The sequence below is a fragment of the Synchiropus splendidus genome, chromosome 4, assembly GCF_027744825.2.
Source record: "Synchiropus splendidus isolate RoL2022-P1 chromosome 4, RoL_Sspl_1.0, whole genome shotgun sequence".
NCBI classification, from domain to species: Eukaryota; Metazoa; Chordata; class Actinopteri; order Syngnathiformes; family Callionymidae; genus Synchiropus; species Synchiropus splendidus.
This window is the reverse complement of record NC_071337.1, coordinates 15,512,284-15,529,980: the sequence shown is the minus strand read 5'-3', so window position 1 is coordinate 15,529,980 and position 17,697 is coordinate 15,512,284. Positions and strand designations below refer to the sequence as shown.

The 17,697-nt window shown below is 43.7% G+C and overlaps 1 protein-coding gene across 1 annotated transcript; it reads right to left on the bottom strand.

Moving 5' to 3' along the window:
* Positions 1-11,372: 11,372 nt before the first annotated feature.
* Positions 11,373-17,267, bottom strand: ifrd1 (interferon-related developmental regulator 1). Its single transcript, XM_053863227.1, has 12 exons — positions 17,050-17,267; positions 15,603-15,707; positions 14,911-14,992; positions 13,989-14,113; positions 13,732-13,889; positions 13,616-13,666; positions 13,371-13,549; positions 13,200-13,308; positions 12,984-13,118; positions 11,991-12,119; positions 11,825-11,920; positions 11,373-11,756 (listed from the first exon to the last, which is right to left on the bottom strand). Exons 1-12 carry the CDS (start codon positions 17,078-17,080, stop codon positions 11,670-11,672), a joined length of 1,287 nt encoding a protein of 428 aa, XP_053719202.1. The 5' UTR covers positions 17,081-17,267; the 3' UTR covers positions 11,373-11,669.
* Between the last annotated feature and the right edge of the window lie 430 nt (positions 17,268-17,697).

Genomic DNA, 17,697 nt, shown 5'->3' with positions numbered 1-17,697 from the left:
GAAGCTCCTTTTTTAAAGGTTGCTGCTGAGTGCATTTTTATCAGACTCAAGAAAAGTTTTTAAACAATGTTATGAAGTAGAAAACAATTGAAAAAGTTTTAAATGATCTTGACAGTAAGATTCAGATGCATCACACTGCAAACAAATGCTGTTATTGAAATTAAAACATCAAAGAAGGTACAAAAATCAAAACATTTACTGTATGTCTAGATTCATGTTTGTTGTTATTTTCCAATCATTTTAGCTCCGTAGCTAAATCGTGATGACGCACCTATAAACAGAAAAAAATGTATTTTAAACTGTGAAAAAAGCAGAAAATTCCAATGTAAGTCAAATTCTTAAATGCTAAGCCTCTAGCTAACGGCAGTGCTTCTAACTGAATCTCCTTAAAGGACATGGCGTTCTTCTAGATTTTCCTCCAGAGGTTGGAACCCGACTGACTCAAAAGTGCTGACCGTCCCGCTCCCGTCCCTTCTGCGCCCTCCTTCTCCTCCCCCCGCTCTGGGATCAGTAATAGGATGAGAATTTTTTGATGCCACGGCTCACCTCTAATTTTTTGAAGAGGCTGGCTGGGCGACTCCCCAGCCGGCCTGACATTGAAATGTCAAAGCCATTATCGGAAATTACAAGCGCGGCAAACGTGTTTAGCTGCTGCTTAGCGATGCCGAGCACCGCGCTCTAAGACAATCATCAGGCAGTGGCTGCCAAAACTCCACTGCTATTTGAATATGACACTCTGGATACTCGAGATGACGATGCTTCGTACAAACACGTTAGATCACATCAGGTGTTCGGATTCCACTTGAGACACGAGAACTCTACGTGATGTTGTGGAGGCCAGGCGGAGGTGACGCTAGCTGTAGTCGCAACTCAGTGAACTGAAAGAAAATCTGGCTGTCGTAAATAAAGTTCAAATGAATGGATACAGGTGGTTAATCTCAGTTTAACCTTTCTAATCTCACAAACCGCCTGATAGGTCGGGAAGAGAAAATCTTGAGGTTGTGTTTTCTCACGAAGTCATTACTTTGTCTGAGTTATGAATCCGCCCGCCCGGCCCGCGGAGTCGTTGTCCCGGCCGCCCGGGGACGATTGCCTATTTGCCGCATCACTGCTTCTTTTTACCACCCAGACTGGGGTTGGGGGGGCGCAGCCACGCTCTGGAGGAAAACTGTGTCTGCTGACTTTTTGGGAACAATTACTGTCCTGTGTGAGAAGAGGGATGACCAATGTCTGACAACGTAAACTGTGATCGAACCGTTTCATTTCTATCTGCAGAAATCCATGAGGATTAATAATCCCTGAATCTCACATCAGTCAGATTAGCGTCAATAACATGAGAGGCTGTCACTTCATTTCAGATCTTTCCCTTCTACAAGCCATAAGTGATAGAAAGAAGTTGAATTTATAGAAACAAGATTAAAATAATTTGATTATTGTCGCATTACAATGATTGATTCCAACTTTCTGAAGTTAGCAATAAGAGTTTCTGTCTTTTTTTAATTGTTACATTATTCAAACCTAAACCAGATTAGGGTTAATAGAGTCCAATCCAGATTATGGAGGTCAAACATCTGATCTGTATTCCTCTAGTTTGATGTTGCCATGTTGTTAATAATTTCACTGATGGTCTGAATTCAATATTGTGATGTCGTCAGTTTATGTTTATTTTCCATTTTCTTGAATCTGCAGTCAGATTACAACTAGGTAATGTTCCCAGATTAGTTTAATGGTTTTGTCGGTGGTGTGATGTCAATGAGAAAAGATTAATATCATAATTGAGATTTTTTCCACATTGCAAAATCAAGTTGTTTTGATCTCTGTATGAATGTAGGTAAGCAGATCTCTCCATCAATCCCTCACAAAGGATTAGCATCTCTCGGGTGAACTCTCCTCTCTGGCCTGCTCTTCTCATAACTAAATCTCATCCAGATGACTTCATCATTCCTGCCTGCTGACCTTTCTGGCGCACACACACACACACACACTCACACACACACACAGCAGCAGCTTGCTAACTGCACACACTGCACGTGTGATATATTTGTTTCACCTTGCCTCCACCTTCTCCCTCCCCTCTCAAGGGCATTGTTCAGGAAGAGCTTCAAGGTCAACTTGGGAGAAAGCTTGCCGCTGCAGACGCGACATCACGCTGCAGAAGAAAGTGGATCGATCGCCTTCAGTATGACTGTGAATGAAAAGCAATTTTGTTCTGCAGGATTGTGCATTTATTAGATGAACAGATATTGATGGAGCTGTTGGCACACTCTCCCCTTCTCCCGCTCTCACACACACACACACACACACAGTAGATGCCGCATTTGTTTTTTACCAGTAAATGAGACACTTTCATTTGTTTGTGTTTGGACTGGCAGAAACAGTTCAACAGGGGTGAAAGGTGAAACGATGATGCAGAGTAGTTCATCATATCGGAAGCAGCATCATTACACGTACATCACCGGTTCACCTTCTACCATCATTTATGTTCTGGCGTCCCCTCCCAGCTATCCAGGGTTAGAGGCAGGGGTCGCCCTCCATTACAGAGCACAGCTCAGCTGACACCCCTCACACAAACACACACACACCTGCAGACAGAATTGAGGAGTCAATTTGTATGTTGTTGTGGGAGGAAACCCGTGCGCCAGGAGGGAACGCACTCACTTCACCCCAAGAGTTCAACCCCATTGTGGACTCAACCCCACGTGATGCTGCAGTTACTCACCTCCAACCCACCGCGCCACCTGTCAGCTTGAGGATAAATGAAAGTCATTTTCCCTGTAATAAGGCAACCGAACGAACATTTAGATCTTGGAGTGTGAGATCAGACACAACAAACATTGAGTGATGAGTCGGGACTTCAAGATGGGGAGTCAGTGGTCGGGTTGTGAATCAAGATAATGTCTATGAAGGGAGATGAAGCGTTTGCTGATGATCACATGTGGAATTCACCGACCGATAGATTTCTCTTTTCCACTCACACACACTCACACTCTGACACTTCCCACTGAGCTCTGGGTGTTTGGCTGGAAATCATCCGTGTCGACTCGTCTCTGCTCACTGAATCACGTCTGCCGTTTCAGTATTGGTCCCGGAGGTTTGATCCAGTCCAAGTTTCAGGCTGATTCCTGGAGGAGGTGAGACTCATCCACACATGCGGATTAACTGAAAACTGCACCGTGTGACTCGAATGAATTAAATCTCATAGCGTTAAAGCATTAAAATGGAACACAATCTAATTGCCTTTAAAAAGTGGAATGAAAAGAAAAATGAAATACCTCACAGATTAGGGAAAAGTCTGGGGAAATTCAACGTGTCACAGCAGCCACTGTCAACAAAGTCAGTGACACACATGAAAGACATTTAAGACACGCGACAAACATCAAAGACATTCACAAAGCATCAGCATACATGAAAGAGTGAAGTCAGAAGGTATCTAAATATATAAATAAAGTATAAGTAGTTATAAGTGAATTGATAATGCATAGATAATTATAAAATATTGACTGTCTGTAAGGTAAGTAAATAGACACAGTGAGAATCAAGCCGAAGAACAAATGTGTAGCTTGGCTGAATGATGAAAAACTCAGACTCCAATAACGTGCAATTTAAAGAAAAATGGAATGCAAGTGTCACAAAAAAGCATTGAAGAGAAAAATCCAACTTGAGGATAGTTGGTGCAGCCAGCCGGGCTCAGCACCTTTCAGTTTTATCTCAAAAAGAAATACTTAGCATTAGCGACTCTTTTTTCACTGTAGAATTGTCACCGCTTTCCTGAGTTGTGTAAAAGTCTGCGAGTTGCCATGGCAACAAAAACATCAAACGTCAAACACGTTCCAAAAACCAGAATATCATTCATTCACTTCATCATTTTGAATCAAGCGAACAGCTCAGCAGGTCTTGTCTGACACGGCATATTTCAGTGTGACTCGCCGCTGCTGACCCGACGACTCGGCCAACTATTAGTCCCGCTCGTAAGAAAGAAAACAGAAGTGCAAAGTCATGCTGCAACCATCCGACGGATCGAAATCATTTCCTGCTCAACTGCGAGCGCGCTAAAAGAAATCGCTAATTTGTAGCTGTAATGAAAATGTTGCTGACTCAGCATCTGTGGTGGAGAGGAAATGATGACGGGGCAAAACACACACACACACACAGAGTAAAAGAATGGGCTGAGGGCTGCATTCAATTTGAGTTGAGAGGCGATTAGTACCTGGATGACTTGGAAAGCGTTCCAGTCGGTGAGTTGGAAATGTAGTCTACAACCGACAAGCACGACTACACACAGCGACGGCTCGATGCTACGCTGACGTCCGTCGCCGCTGCTTAATACTCAGATCATGGATTTTCAGTCAATAACTGAAATGACTTTATTCTCACGCGCATTGACTCACACCACACTGCGTTCAGGTTGATATTACCTGTCGGGTTCAGATCCCCGATTTACTTTGACATCCCTTAACCAGGGCACCCACTGGTGGACACCAACCGCATGACACGTGTAAAGCAGAATAACACGTTCTTTTTTGTTCCTTTATTAAAGATGAGTCAGGAGAAAAGATCAACTGCATGTTGTATATTATGTATGGGAGTCATTGAGTCAAACTTGTCGCACTTGTGACTCAACTTAGTCCAGACCTGGGCAAAGTACAGCCCGGGGGCCATATGCGGCCCGATGCCTGTATTTCCGTGGCCTTTTGGAAGTTGGTTATGTGATATGTTGTCATTTTTTTTGTTCGTTCTCTTTTAGTCACCGCCACCACTTCAGCAGTAAATATAGCATGTTCTTGTTTGAAGACTAAAATTTTCATCGTCTATTTTTGTGTGTTTTTCTTGTTCTTCAAAATACATTAAAGGACTACAGAAAATATATTTTGAAATAAATTCCTGTTTTATCTTGAACGTCTCGTCCATAGTGCAGATGAAATGAAATAGTTCAATAGTTTTCATTGCATATTTACACTTCTTAATATCCTTACCTACGTTTAATCTTTTTAGGTCGACTTGTCCTTGTTACTTATGTGTATATTTTGGATATTTTTCCATCATGTTTTGTATTCTTTGCAGTCTTTCTTTTGATGATGGTCCCCACGACAGTTACAGTTTCTAATGTGGCCCTTCAGGAAATTCGGTCTTCGTCAGAAAACTGAGTCTTGAGCACTCTCACCACAGTTCATCCCATCTGCAAGAAGAGAATTCTGCGGTGTCTGTCATGGCTTAGCATGAGCCTGGCAACAAGATGACAAGAACGAGAGTCAGTCCTGGTGAGTTCCATTGGTGGTGCAGGGGAAATTGTTGGTTGGCTAAAACAGTGCAAAAACAATAACAAAAATAAATAAATAAATATGATGGTCTCCACCAGAGGGCACCCGAGAGCAACTCTGCAATGGATCAGGAGTCGAATCAGTGCCATGATGTGTCGAGTATCCAACCACGCACCAAGTTATCTCCTTGCCGTTCCTGTCATTGTGTCAGCGTGGGGAACTTCAACCTGCACTAGAAGAGTCTTTCTCAGGGCCCCTTCTAGCATTACCTGCTTTTGCTCCCTCATTCGGCAGGAAGACGGATGCATCCTACTGAGTCATCTCACTAGACTGAGTCGATGTCCAAACTAATGAGGGAACCTGAGACGTACCCTGACTCCGGTGCTCAGAACCGACAGAGCTTGCGAAGCAGCATTAAAAGTGAAGCCAAAGTTAAAGAGCCCAGGTTTATTTCCTTACGTGCTTTCTCAGTCTGAGTCATTGAAATTCAAGAGCAGCACCTCCAGAGATAAGAAGTAATTCAGCCGTCTTATCTGCTCCTGTCCTCGGGCATCGATCGCGGCGCTCGCAGGGGCTCGTAGCAGCATGGGGAATCTTCACATCCATGTCAACATCAGCAGCAAACATGAATTCTGGGACTGTGGATTGTCGATACCAGCGGAGTCATTCTGCTCTTTCAATTCACCCTTTTGTTTGGAGGCAACACAAGTGGTTGACGACAAACAAGGCATGTTTGCTGTCACCAGGGGATTTTGTTTGGCGGCATTTTCGCAATCTTCTTGCTTCTATTGATCGTCGGACACATACAAAGTCAGATGAGAAGCAGGACCACAGCCAGCTGAGAGGATAACAGGAATTAGACTTGATTTGAATCCTGAACGGATCATTGGCAGAAACTTGTACACTAGTAGTATACAAGAAGTATACTACTAGTGTACAAGGTATATGCTTCTCATCCACATTTCAATTATTCAATGCATATTTAAAGCTCACATTATTTATAGGCGATAACTGTAAAATTGTTCATCATGTGCACCACCCAACAGAGTACACCTCTACCTACCAGACATATATATAGTTGGCAGTCATGCTAACAGACCACACATCACCTATGGTTGATGGCAGGGTCACACTCACAGTGACAAACAATTATTTAGTAATTCAATGAAAGCACTAAACAACTGTCAAATGAGAACAAAACAAGATCAGAGAATTGTTTTTCTATCCCCCATTCACCAACTCCCATGATTCTTTTCACAGTTTGCTGCTGGGTCGCCTCAGTAATATACTTGAAATCCCTTAGAAGGAAGTGGCTTACTTGAATTTTATAAAGTAGACTTGAGTATAAGTAAGTGTCCTACTTTTAAGTATTCCAAATGTAGTATCTCAAAAGTAACCTTCAACTATACTTCTTCAGTGATAGTATGAAAAAAGTGGACTCCTAATACACTTGAATGAAGTTCTTCTTGCCGTGGGGTATCCTCCTGTTGTTGGCCCTAAGAAGAAAATGTTGCTGTTGTGTTTGGGCCGAACTGACAAATGGACATGCGGTAAAGACTCGAGCAGTAGACTTCTTGTTGAGGAGGAGCATAAGCCCGGTGTTCCTGAGGTTGGGACTCTCAATAGTCATGAGAGTCCCATCAGAAAGGCTCATATTCCAAATCTTAAACACTTAACGTCTTCACATCTGGAAGTGTGTGGAAACATGAAGATCTGTGAATGGTTGTGCACACGTTCTGGCAACGAAAGTACGGCAGATTTCCATTGTTTCTCAAGAACTCTGACGTCTCATTGAACAGGCAGAGGATACTGGTCAGGTATACGGCAGCAGAACTAGAATCCACAGCTTAAATACCGGATTGGACAAGTGACCACGCCATGCTGAAAATTGTACTCATGTTCACTTACACAGCAATGTTGACGGAGCGAAGACCCACTTCTGTTGCCAAAATATCGTTGCATATTTGAATATATTTGGGTGTCATCTGCATAACAGAGTCATCATTGTTAAAAGGCTTTGCATATAAAAAGATAAATCCCGGCTGATAAACACTTTGAAAGAATAACGAGGGCTGTTATGGTAAATCAGATACCTCCCAACAGGATTTACAAGTGAGTGCTCCTCCCTTCCTTCCGAAACTGTAAGTCATCTTTACGATGTCATTTCCAAAGGCACGACTCACCCGAGGTGCCGCACCAGAGTCCTCTGCCGCAGCAGGGGTGAACCGGCGAGCGCCGTCGGCATGACGGAAAACGTGGGACGATAAACACGTCGCTGCTTGCAAGGATTCTCCGGTAGTAAAAGCAAAGAAATACGGCGCCCAGCTAACTGCTGATAATCTCTTATCTTGTTCAGCGCCATTCTGACTCCACAGATCAGTAAAGCTGAGGCCGGCTGAGGAGCCATCCATCACACGTCCACTCCACTTACGCCTGTCTTATTGGGAATAAACCTGGAGGCGTGTTTGACGGCTTATCGGGGGGGAACATGGGATGGAGCGGCTAGGTGGGTGTTTGGTGTCGTGCAGGGTGACATGATGCACAGCGCAAGCTTCAGGTCGAGGGTTTGGTTTCATACCCAACATCAGTCAGATGCAGCTCAGCTGCTGAAAAACTTCTCCAAACGTACCAAATATGACTCGGAAATACATGTTTTCTTTTCCACCACAAAGCCTGCGTGTGGGGTCAGGACTCACTCACTGAGTCACATTCACTTCCTGTGAGGTCATTTGAGGTTGATGTGGTGGTTGTCGTTCTACGGTGGAAACCAAGGTAATGATTTTTCTAGATGCTCTTCACGAATTTGCCTGAAAGTCTGTCTGAGTCTTTTAATCATGAGGATTCAAATATCATTTGTGTGTGTGTGTGTGAGAGTGTGTGTGTAGAGAGAGAGAGGCCTCCACTAGTGACCTTGTTTAAGTCAGCACACACACACACACTTCACACACACAGCCAGAGGCATCTGACACACATATATAACTCACTGCAACACCACAACCACACGCACACGCACACACATGCTCACACACCATCACACACACGCGCACACGCCCTCAGGACGAGGACACATTTGGTCATTGGTGCTTCTCAGACGATGGCGGTGTGTTGGCGTCGTCACGACGGTGTGGCACACAACCGTGCACGCGCCTCTTTCCTTCAGGATGATTCCTTAAAAAACGTGCTCACGCAAATTACACAGCCGATAGGAATGTTTTCCTTTCCGGAACCGGCCAATCCGGCGGCTGATGAGAGGCGGCGACCAATCAGAGCGCGCGCTCGGAGCCTTGGCAACAGCCTCAGCAGCGCGGACGCAGCGCGCGAGCCTGAGTCTGGGTCTCGGTTCTCCGCTCCGGCGCGTCGCCTCCGATCGTCTGTTTACACGAAGACGCCGCTGGAGTGATTGACGGACGAGTTGATGACCTCGTGAATTAGTAACGCCGGCCATGCTCGCGCGCTCAGACGCGTCCGCGGGAGAGAGAGAGGGAAAGAAAACAGTCGTCCAGTTCCTTCATTTGGGAGAGAGCCGGACTTCCCCGAGGAACCATCTGTAGTTTTCAGAGTCAAACATGACCTTCTTCTTTTTGTTATCTACTTGATAAGGTCACTTTTTTGTGAAGCGTCACTGGCCCGGGATGTTTGGTTCACCATGGCAGAGGGCACTATCAACAACATTTCATATTTCTTTGAGCTGCCACATTCATACAACACGTTTATCCCCGAGGAATTACTACCACTAAATACTACAAAAATAAATAAATAAATAAATATCAGTGCTGCTATTTTCTTTAAAAAAAATGGGGGAAATGAATCATTCAAAATTGGGGTAATTCAAAGTTTTACCATTATTATTATTAGTTTTCATATTATCAAAAATATTAGAGCGTATTTTTCTCTCGTGAATGAGATGATGAGTTGGTGTGGGGGGAGGTGGGAGGGTGTGCCTGCCTGATTTAGCTGTAATTGTGGGGACCAATTCTTGGAAGCATTTGTGAAGACATTTGGCTTTGTGGGGACAGTTTTCCCGGTCCTCACAAGGTTAAGCCTCAATATGAGGTCATGGGGTTAAGTTTGGTTCAGAGTTCAGGTGAAGGTGAGCCATTTCTTTTGGATGGTGAGGTTGAGCGTGAGAGGCTGGGGAAAGGGTTCTGGCAATGAGCGGTGCCCACAAAGACAGGGAGTGGGTGTGCGTGTGTGTTCGATAACTGTGAGTCACATGGCGTGTGGGCTCTCACGCTTCAGCACGACAAGTCGCTTGATTCCAGAGAACATGTGGTGCTGGAAGATGGAGGCTCTCCATCTTCTTCAGGGTGAAGATGTTGACGGTACCTACAACCGTGATAACGCAGAGCTGGCAATAACGATGACGAATGTTTGGCCCTCAAAATAACGTTGACTCTTCAACATGGTGACTTCTGAACCTCGGATGTGTTATTTAGTATGGCAGCAGCACAGAGGCTGCAGCCTGGTGGAGAGCGCCTCCTGTAGGACTAACGCAGAATTACATCTCAACCTTTATGATACAGGAATAACTGATCATTTCAGAAGGATTTTTGGTTTAAAGTTAAGTAATGTTGTTATAAACATATTTTAGTGACCAGTAAATGTGCAAATGTGGATCACTGACAATCGATGGGATCCAACAAAACTTTATGAGCACCTGACAAATAAGAGGTACCTGTCTCTCTGTTCAGCTGTGATGCTGTAGAACTATCACCTGCTCACGTAGAGAACTTTTTTACATAGCGTCCCTTGAGGTATTATGTAGAAGGCAAACTCTGATGATTTTTTTCCAACAAAATTATAACAATTAAAAAAGTTAAAAAGTAAAAAAAAATAAAAGACAAAGGAGTGACATCAACATAAAAAAGCTGAAAAATAGAGTTAGATTTGCAAAATAATACAGAGGAGGGAAAGCCTTCTTTTCTACAAGATCAAGAAAGAGCTGGGGTTTAAAAAAAAAAATCAAACAAAATAACTCCACAACACCTATTAAGTCCAATGGAATTGAATTGCTTCCACATGTTCCATATGCTTGGGAAGCCTCAAGAAGCAATTCCCTGTGATCTGATATTGTTTCTATTCCAATGTCAAAGCGTAAAGATGAAAATTATGAATAGAAAAAAAAAATATGCTGAATTTAAAAAAGTGCCACCAGAAAAAATAAAGAAATGCCTCATGATGTGTCAAAAGAAAACCTTGTATAGTCATGCACTACGTTGACGTCCTGACAGAGACAGAAATGCCACCAGGATGAGCACAATAAAATATTGCCATGGAGACCTGATGAAGCTGTCCGTCATCCTCACCAGCATGAAGGGTAGTTGTCAACTGATCTATCAGCAACGCTAACATCCCGGGACTGGGGTTGCTGTCACCATGACGACAGCTGGAGGGAGTCAAGGGGGTGGCGTTTGAATGTGAGGTGTTAGAGAAATATGATGATGTGGAGGGGAAGCAGCTGCTGAAGGAGGAATCACATTAACCTGGTGAGGGATGGAGAACAGCTGCGTTTGTGTGAGAGTGAGCAAGAGAGCGCATGTGAAAGCTCAATTGTTGGTCCCAAGGTCATTTTTCAGCAAGAGAAAAATATTTTTTAAAATTATCATTACAGCAGGCTTGAAAAAAAAGGCTACATAACATGTCAGGGTCCAGCACATATTTGGGAGGACAAGGAACCAGTGGACAACAGGTTCACTGGATGATTCAGTCTGCACTAGAATCAGGAACTCACTCAGCCATGTGGGATTCAAATGCAAGGTCCTGGTGAACACTGACTTCTCTTTTGTTCCAGCTGGATTTGTTTTTGTGCAAGGATGTGTGACTTATTCCAACTTTTGCATGGCAGTATACACCTTGTAAAAAAACCTACCAAGTTAAGTCATGAGGACCAAAAGTTTTCCAGGTGCATCAATGTTCCAACTCTCACCAGCAGTCGGCAGCTTTAGGTACTGATGGAAAGATCACAGACAGAAGATTCAGACTGCTGTTCCAACGCCACCAGCTTCAGTCAGGAGTCTGAAGACTCATCAGTTGACTGTCAGTCTGGTGCTGACACCTGATTGGTTCAACTGCATGTGCTTTCGACAGCCCTGCTCTACCATTGAGGAAACAAACTCAAATGAACAGTACTTTTCAGCGTTTATTCAGGTTATTACACTAAACACATCAAGACATCATACTCACCAACATTTCTTTGAGAGAGTCTAAGGGATATCGGTTCATCAATACGCATAAAAGGTCCTACGCAGGGATCTAACCACCCACTGGTCAACTGCACTTTCATATTTACAAAAGTTCATGTTTAACACAAAGACATTTAAATTAAACTCAATATTCCAGAGAGTATGATAGGACGGGCTGGTACAGGGCGGAATGATAAATACAAAAACATGTTTGGAAAACGGACGAAGACTAGAACTCTCCCACATCCACCCGCTTGTCTCGGAACTTGCTGCGGGCCTTGGTCCGAGCCTTGAAGGCGGCAGAGTTGTGGAGATGCTGCCGGAGAGACGGATAATTTTAGGAAACCTCCATACTGAAAGGAGAACGCTCCAAAAGTCACATACCCGTTCAAAGCGAGAGATCTTCATGGCTTTCATGGTGGCCGAGTCCACCAGGATGGGGGGCCCCAGTTCGAACACGTCTCGGATGAAGTCGTTAGCCTGAGGAAAGTTGCAAGGGTTGGTCCATAGAAGTATAGCAGGAGAGAGCAGAGCCAAGCCACTCACATACCTGCAGGTGGTAGTTCATCCCTGCACCCACAAACTCCCTGAAGGCATCATACGTCCTCTTCCTTTGCCAGCTGTCGATGGTCATGCGCTCCGTCCCAAACCGAATGTTCTCACACTGGAAGTCTCCACTCTGGAATCACAAGACGCAACATCACCATTGAAATCCTTTACTAACTTCTATTATAATGCACCCAGGCCGTGTCCTTGCTGCATTCATCTGTTAGTGACTGTCAACTTTTGATTTCAATTGTGTTTCAGAAAACCTCCATCTTCAGAGGTCTTTTGTGACCACGTTTTTGTTTTTCTTAACATCGTTTCACAAGATATAGCTCTCAATTTTTTTTGTTGGTATAAATTACCTGACGTTCTTTCCTACATTTATTTTCACCATTTTTTTTCCTGCAGTAGTTTCAGGTGTGTCTTTTCAATGACACACTGGCATTTAAGGATTTATCAACATATTCTTCCTCCAGGGCTTTTCTTTACGATACCCTCATTTACTAACTTCTAGTGTTCTTTTTTTTTTCCTTTAGTGATGGTCAACTTGCATCACTATTTTTAATTTGTTTGCAGCCAACAATGAAGCCATACCAGCGCAGTAGGAGACCCTCATGTCAGAAAACCCATTACGACCACTCACTCCATCTAATAAAACAAACAGACCCAAAGACCCAGAGTCGACTAGTGTCATCATCAATAGTTGCCTTATTAAAAATAAGTTTAAAACTACAATCGTGAAGCAATTGTCCACCAAAACTGTCACACACAGGTGACTCAGCAGTCAAATGCCACAGAGCTGGAGAGCACAGTGTGTCGCCATGGTCTTGTCATGTTCATGTATGCAAGTCCAGTACAGCAAGTGTGCTGCGTGCTTATCGCATTTATTGTGAGATGCAGAATTTTTTTTGCCGGTATATTGTGTATGATGAGTCATTGCCCTTGTATGCAGTAAGTCGTCAAAAGATCTGACCAAGAGAAACAAGTGATGTCTGACCTCTACAGCTCTCAGGACATCGCGGAACACGGACCGCTGCTTCTTCTTGTCCGTCTTTGCTCTGTGTTTGTTGCAGTCAGTGGCAAGAGCGTTCAGCTTGTCGCAGAGTTGGTCCCAGTCCTCAAACTCAAACTCCTGCAGACAAGAACAACAACAAAGGCACGGATGAGACTTTACACAGCACCAAGTGGGGATCATTACGGCTAACAGACATACAGAGTCCAGGTCTCTCGCAAGCTCGAAGAGCAGCGCAATGGTTTCTCCTGCAGCGATTCTCATGTTGACATCCTCACTCTCCAACAAACTTGGCAACTTGGGCAGATGTCTGAAATAAGAGGAGATTAATGTGGGCTTTAGAAAATGGGAAAGTAAAAATCTTGCTCATACCTGCTAAGGATGTCCTGTAGCTGGCTGGCGCTGCAGATGGTCAGCAGCAGAGCCCACGACAGCAGCGCGTTGGTGTGTAGTTGGCTAGTTGGGAGACTCACGGTGGGAGAGGAACCGTCCGCTCGTGCATACGAGTGCGTGAACAGACTCTCAAAGCACTCCATCGTGGCATACACGTCCTGCAACAACACACATCACTTCCTGTCCTCTCACAACAAACCCGAGTAACGTGGACCACAACTTACAAAGATGTCATCTTCTGCCACCAGTGTGCACAGACCCAGACTGGTCGCCACCTAGAGAAACAGCATTAGCAAGGATATGTGGGTCACTTGACCACTCAGAGAAAAGCGAGACTCACCGCCTGGCGAGCCTGAACGTTGGCGGACCCATCTGCCAGGATGTTCTTGAAAATAGGTTTGAGGGTCTTCAGCACCTCCTCGCTCTCGAGGCCCGAGCCCAGCTGGATGCAGAGCAGACAGGCCAGAGATGCCGCAGCCCGCTGCTCTTCTCCTTTACCTACGGAGACAAGTGGGTGGAATTGTTAAGATTGTAGAGTTTAACATTCTTTAACCAAAAAAAGGAAACTCTATAGAGTTTCCTTACAGATGACTGTACCTTTCTTCAGGCAGCGCTCGATGCTGTCTGTGATAGTCATCCTTCTTTCGGAAATGAACTCGTACAGGATTCGTGTGGCCATCGCCGTCTTCAGACCGTCAAGTGCCCCCTGTCTGGTTTTTGCGCTGAGGACAAAGGCATTTTTTTAGGCAGCTCATTACAATGATGCAACACAAGATAGCATCATCTGGACCAGCATGTGTGCAAATAACCTCAACATTTCAGCCACACTTTTACAAAGAAACTGCCTCTTAAACACAACACAGACACAAATCTAACCTCTCTTCAGCCGGACTAGCCACTGGCTAGTTTTAATGACAGTGTTTCAGAGAAACTTCCACTAGTACTAAAGACAAAAATTGAACAGTCTTCACATCCTGTTTAGAGTCTGTCTATGTACCTTGGCCACTGAACTCACACTGAAGCACTCTTGGATGTCGCTGAGCCAGTCAAAAGGGGTCACGTGATTTTATTGGATTAGATTGTGAAGAGTAACTCTTCATAAATACGCAAAAAGAATTACGTAAGAAAACCAAAGCAAGTGACATGGCAGGTGTGAATGTTCTAAACTTTTTTTTTATCTGGTTAAATGCTCATCACTAAACTGGACATTACAATAACAAAAGAAATACCATTTTAAATGCACAATGATTTATATGTTATTATTCGTGAAATCATCAACAAACACCCATTTAGCAACATCCTAGTACACATGGCGTTTATGATGTCGGAAGAAGTTTAGGCATGTGGAAGAGCCAGAAACAAATCTTATTTGTAATATAAAGTCAACAAAAATCTCAATGCCTTTATGTCTTTCAGTGAAGTCATGTAAATGATTTTTTTTTTTTTATACAAAGTGTCTTTTCTGACGTGTTGTGTAGCCAGGTCATCTGGTGTGAGCAGATAAGGCTGGTGGTCCTACCTCTTGTCCACCGTGCTGTCGATGAAACCCTTCAGCTTGAACTGATAGTCTTCCAGAGCTGCGTCCTCATTTACGTCGCCACCTGGTGCCCAAAGAGAAACATGGCAGGAAGACAAATTTATGAGAAACAGAGGAGAATTTTGAAAACACCTTGAGAAGACGAACACACAACACAAACTAATGCCAAGCTTTTAACTAGCGTTTTCCTTGATGTGATATTTTTTGGGCAAAATGCATCACTAATGGACTTTTGACTTTTTAAACCAGTCTAAGGACATGTTGCATCAGGGTCTTCAACAGGGACAGCAGGATAATAGTTCAACAAAAGAGCCTAAAGTCCATCCATTGTCTTTCATATGTCGAAAGTCAAATATTGGGGCCAGTGACTGAAGTCAAGACACATATCTCACCATCCAAAGCATCACCCAGCTTGTCCAGGGAAATACCCACATTGTCTAAGGCTAACTGGGAGACCAACATTTCTTCAGTAACTCCTGGGTCTAACCTGAAGCTTCCTCTCAACTTCATTAGATCCAGGAAACATCCTGTTAAGATGAACCACATCAACTGAGTTCTCCTGGAGGAGCAGTGGTGCTACTTGGACATATATTGTGAAGCACTTCTTATCGGCGAGCAGCATTGGGTGTGGTCATTCACAAGCGGCTGCATGTTGGTCTATAGGCAAAACTGACCTTCGTCCACCACACTCGTGACATCACTGAAGCTGCTGCAGTGGCTGAGGGTCTCCACTGAGGCGTCCTCATCGCTGAAAGGCTGCACGCCTCCGTGCTGCCCTCCTGAGGGTACAAGACATTTTGTCAATGCAAATACTCATGCGGCTCAGCAGGTGCGTTAGGTAACTGGCCAGAGATTATCTAATCTGCAGCATGTTCTGATCTGGCATCACATTTCAAAAGAACTTGTGGAGGACAAGTTGTCAGCTAGTCAGCACAGTCAACAAGTTCAAGGTGGACAAACGTGAACGAGAGATAAGAGTGAGTCATCCTTGCTGTAGAATATCATTACAGAAAATGGCTTTCCTCAAACTGGCAAAATGAAACGCATTATAATATTAGTATCAGATTAATGACACTAACACATTTCTGATGACTCAGCATTCAGAGAGTCCTGTTTGTTTTGTGTTACACCCTGACATTTAAATATTGTAATCAACAACATTCTGGTGGAGACAAAGCTGTAAAACAATCATTCAATAAAAAGGAAGTCAAATCAACTTTGTACAGTAAGACAGTTAATAGGAGGTCTTGTCAATCCCAATTAAAACTTAAAAATCTCTCAAATTCTAAACTTCCTTTTTGTCCTTCATTGTAACTATGAGTCAACGTTTCACGTTTGTCCAAACCAGTCACACAAACAGGTTCCAGATCATTTGCCTTGTACGTAAACACTGACAGTAAACATTTGCAGTGTATGAAAAGACGATATGATTACATTTTTACAATACATTTTTTATTATGGTCAGGCCAGTCAGTGGACACCATGAGGTCGACACAGCTGTTGAAGTAACGTGCCTGTGCTGTTGTTGACGTGGACGCCAGCTGACACAAGGCGCCGCCTCTGCTCCTATCAGGATTGTAGAGTTCAATGTCTGCTGGTCACCCAAACAAACTAAAAATAAATCCCGATGTGTCATACAAAATACACAAAATACTGTATATTTTTGACGGCGGAGCCATAGCTATATAGGCATCTATTAGCCATAGCTGGTACCGCATATTCTTGGTTGGTTTAAGCTCGAAACTAAAGACTATGGCAGCAATAAGTGTCTTATTGCTGCTTTTCAGCGATATTAGCGTGTTTATCGAATGTTGCTAAAGCTAGCAAAGGGAGTAACCCTTCATAACTTGAGCATAAAAATGTCCCTTGCTGTCACAATACCATTGATTTATCTTAACAAAAACATTTCATCAGCCCATTGAGGTTAAAACGAACAAACTGCTGTCTTTTCATAGCACTTTAAATCGGCGTTTCTTTGTGCATTGTTTTGACGCAAACCAGCAGCTAGCATTTGTAGTCCTTCAAGTGAACGCAACCCGTTGGCGAAAACAGCACAACAACACAAGACGAACTACAGTACCCATGAGTGTGTGGGAGCTAGGCCGAAGCATTGCGACTTACCGCGGCTGTTCTTCTTCTTGGCCCTCGGCATGTTTCCGTGCAGAAAGTAGAAAAATTTCACCAAAAATCAGCCAATACACGACCAACCTTTATTGTATTGTCTCGTAAAACGAAAATACTCCCGAGGCACAGCGGACACAAAGGAATGGAAAGCGATCTGGGAGATAAACTGTTGGCCGCGACGACACATCTTCCCTCATGAAACAGGGTTGCGCTTCACAAATGGAGCCCGGAGTATTTATACCGCCGGCTGGTCACGTGGGTTTTTTTCCCGGCATCGCCACCCAATGGGATGACGGGAACGAATATCGCGTGCGTCTGCGCGTGAGGCAAAGTGGCGATGTGGCACCTTGAGTTTCTGATTAAAAACAAAATGCTGACTTCTGAAGTCATTTGTCGTGCGCCGATTAGGACCAATGATGCACGCGTTTTGTACGAAATGTAGTAACTGTTGTTCAAGTAATGATAATAATGGTTCGTTACGCAACAGCCGGCGTGTAAATGAGGTGTTTCAACGTGCCATGACACTGCACAAAAACAATAATTAATACAGCCCATTATGTCTGGATTCACTTCTTACATTAGATAAATTCACGCATTCTTTATTATTATTATTATTATTATTATTATTATTATTATTATTATTAT

Excerpts from the sequence above, each read along its gene's own strand:
- ifrd1 (XM_053863227.1), bottom strand. The coding sequence starts at position 17,080 with ATGCCGAGGGCCAAGAAGAAGAACAGCCGCG. Across the intron at positions 14,114-14,910 it reads GACAGCACGGTGGACAAGAG|CGCAAAAACCAGACAGGGGG; the intron begins GTAGGACCACCA and ends CTTTGTCCTCAG. Across the intron at positions 13,667-13,731 it reads ACGTTCAGGCTCGCCAGGCG|GTGGCGACCAGTCTGGGTCT; the intron begins GTGAGTCTCGCT and ends CTGTTTCTCTAG.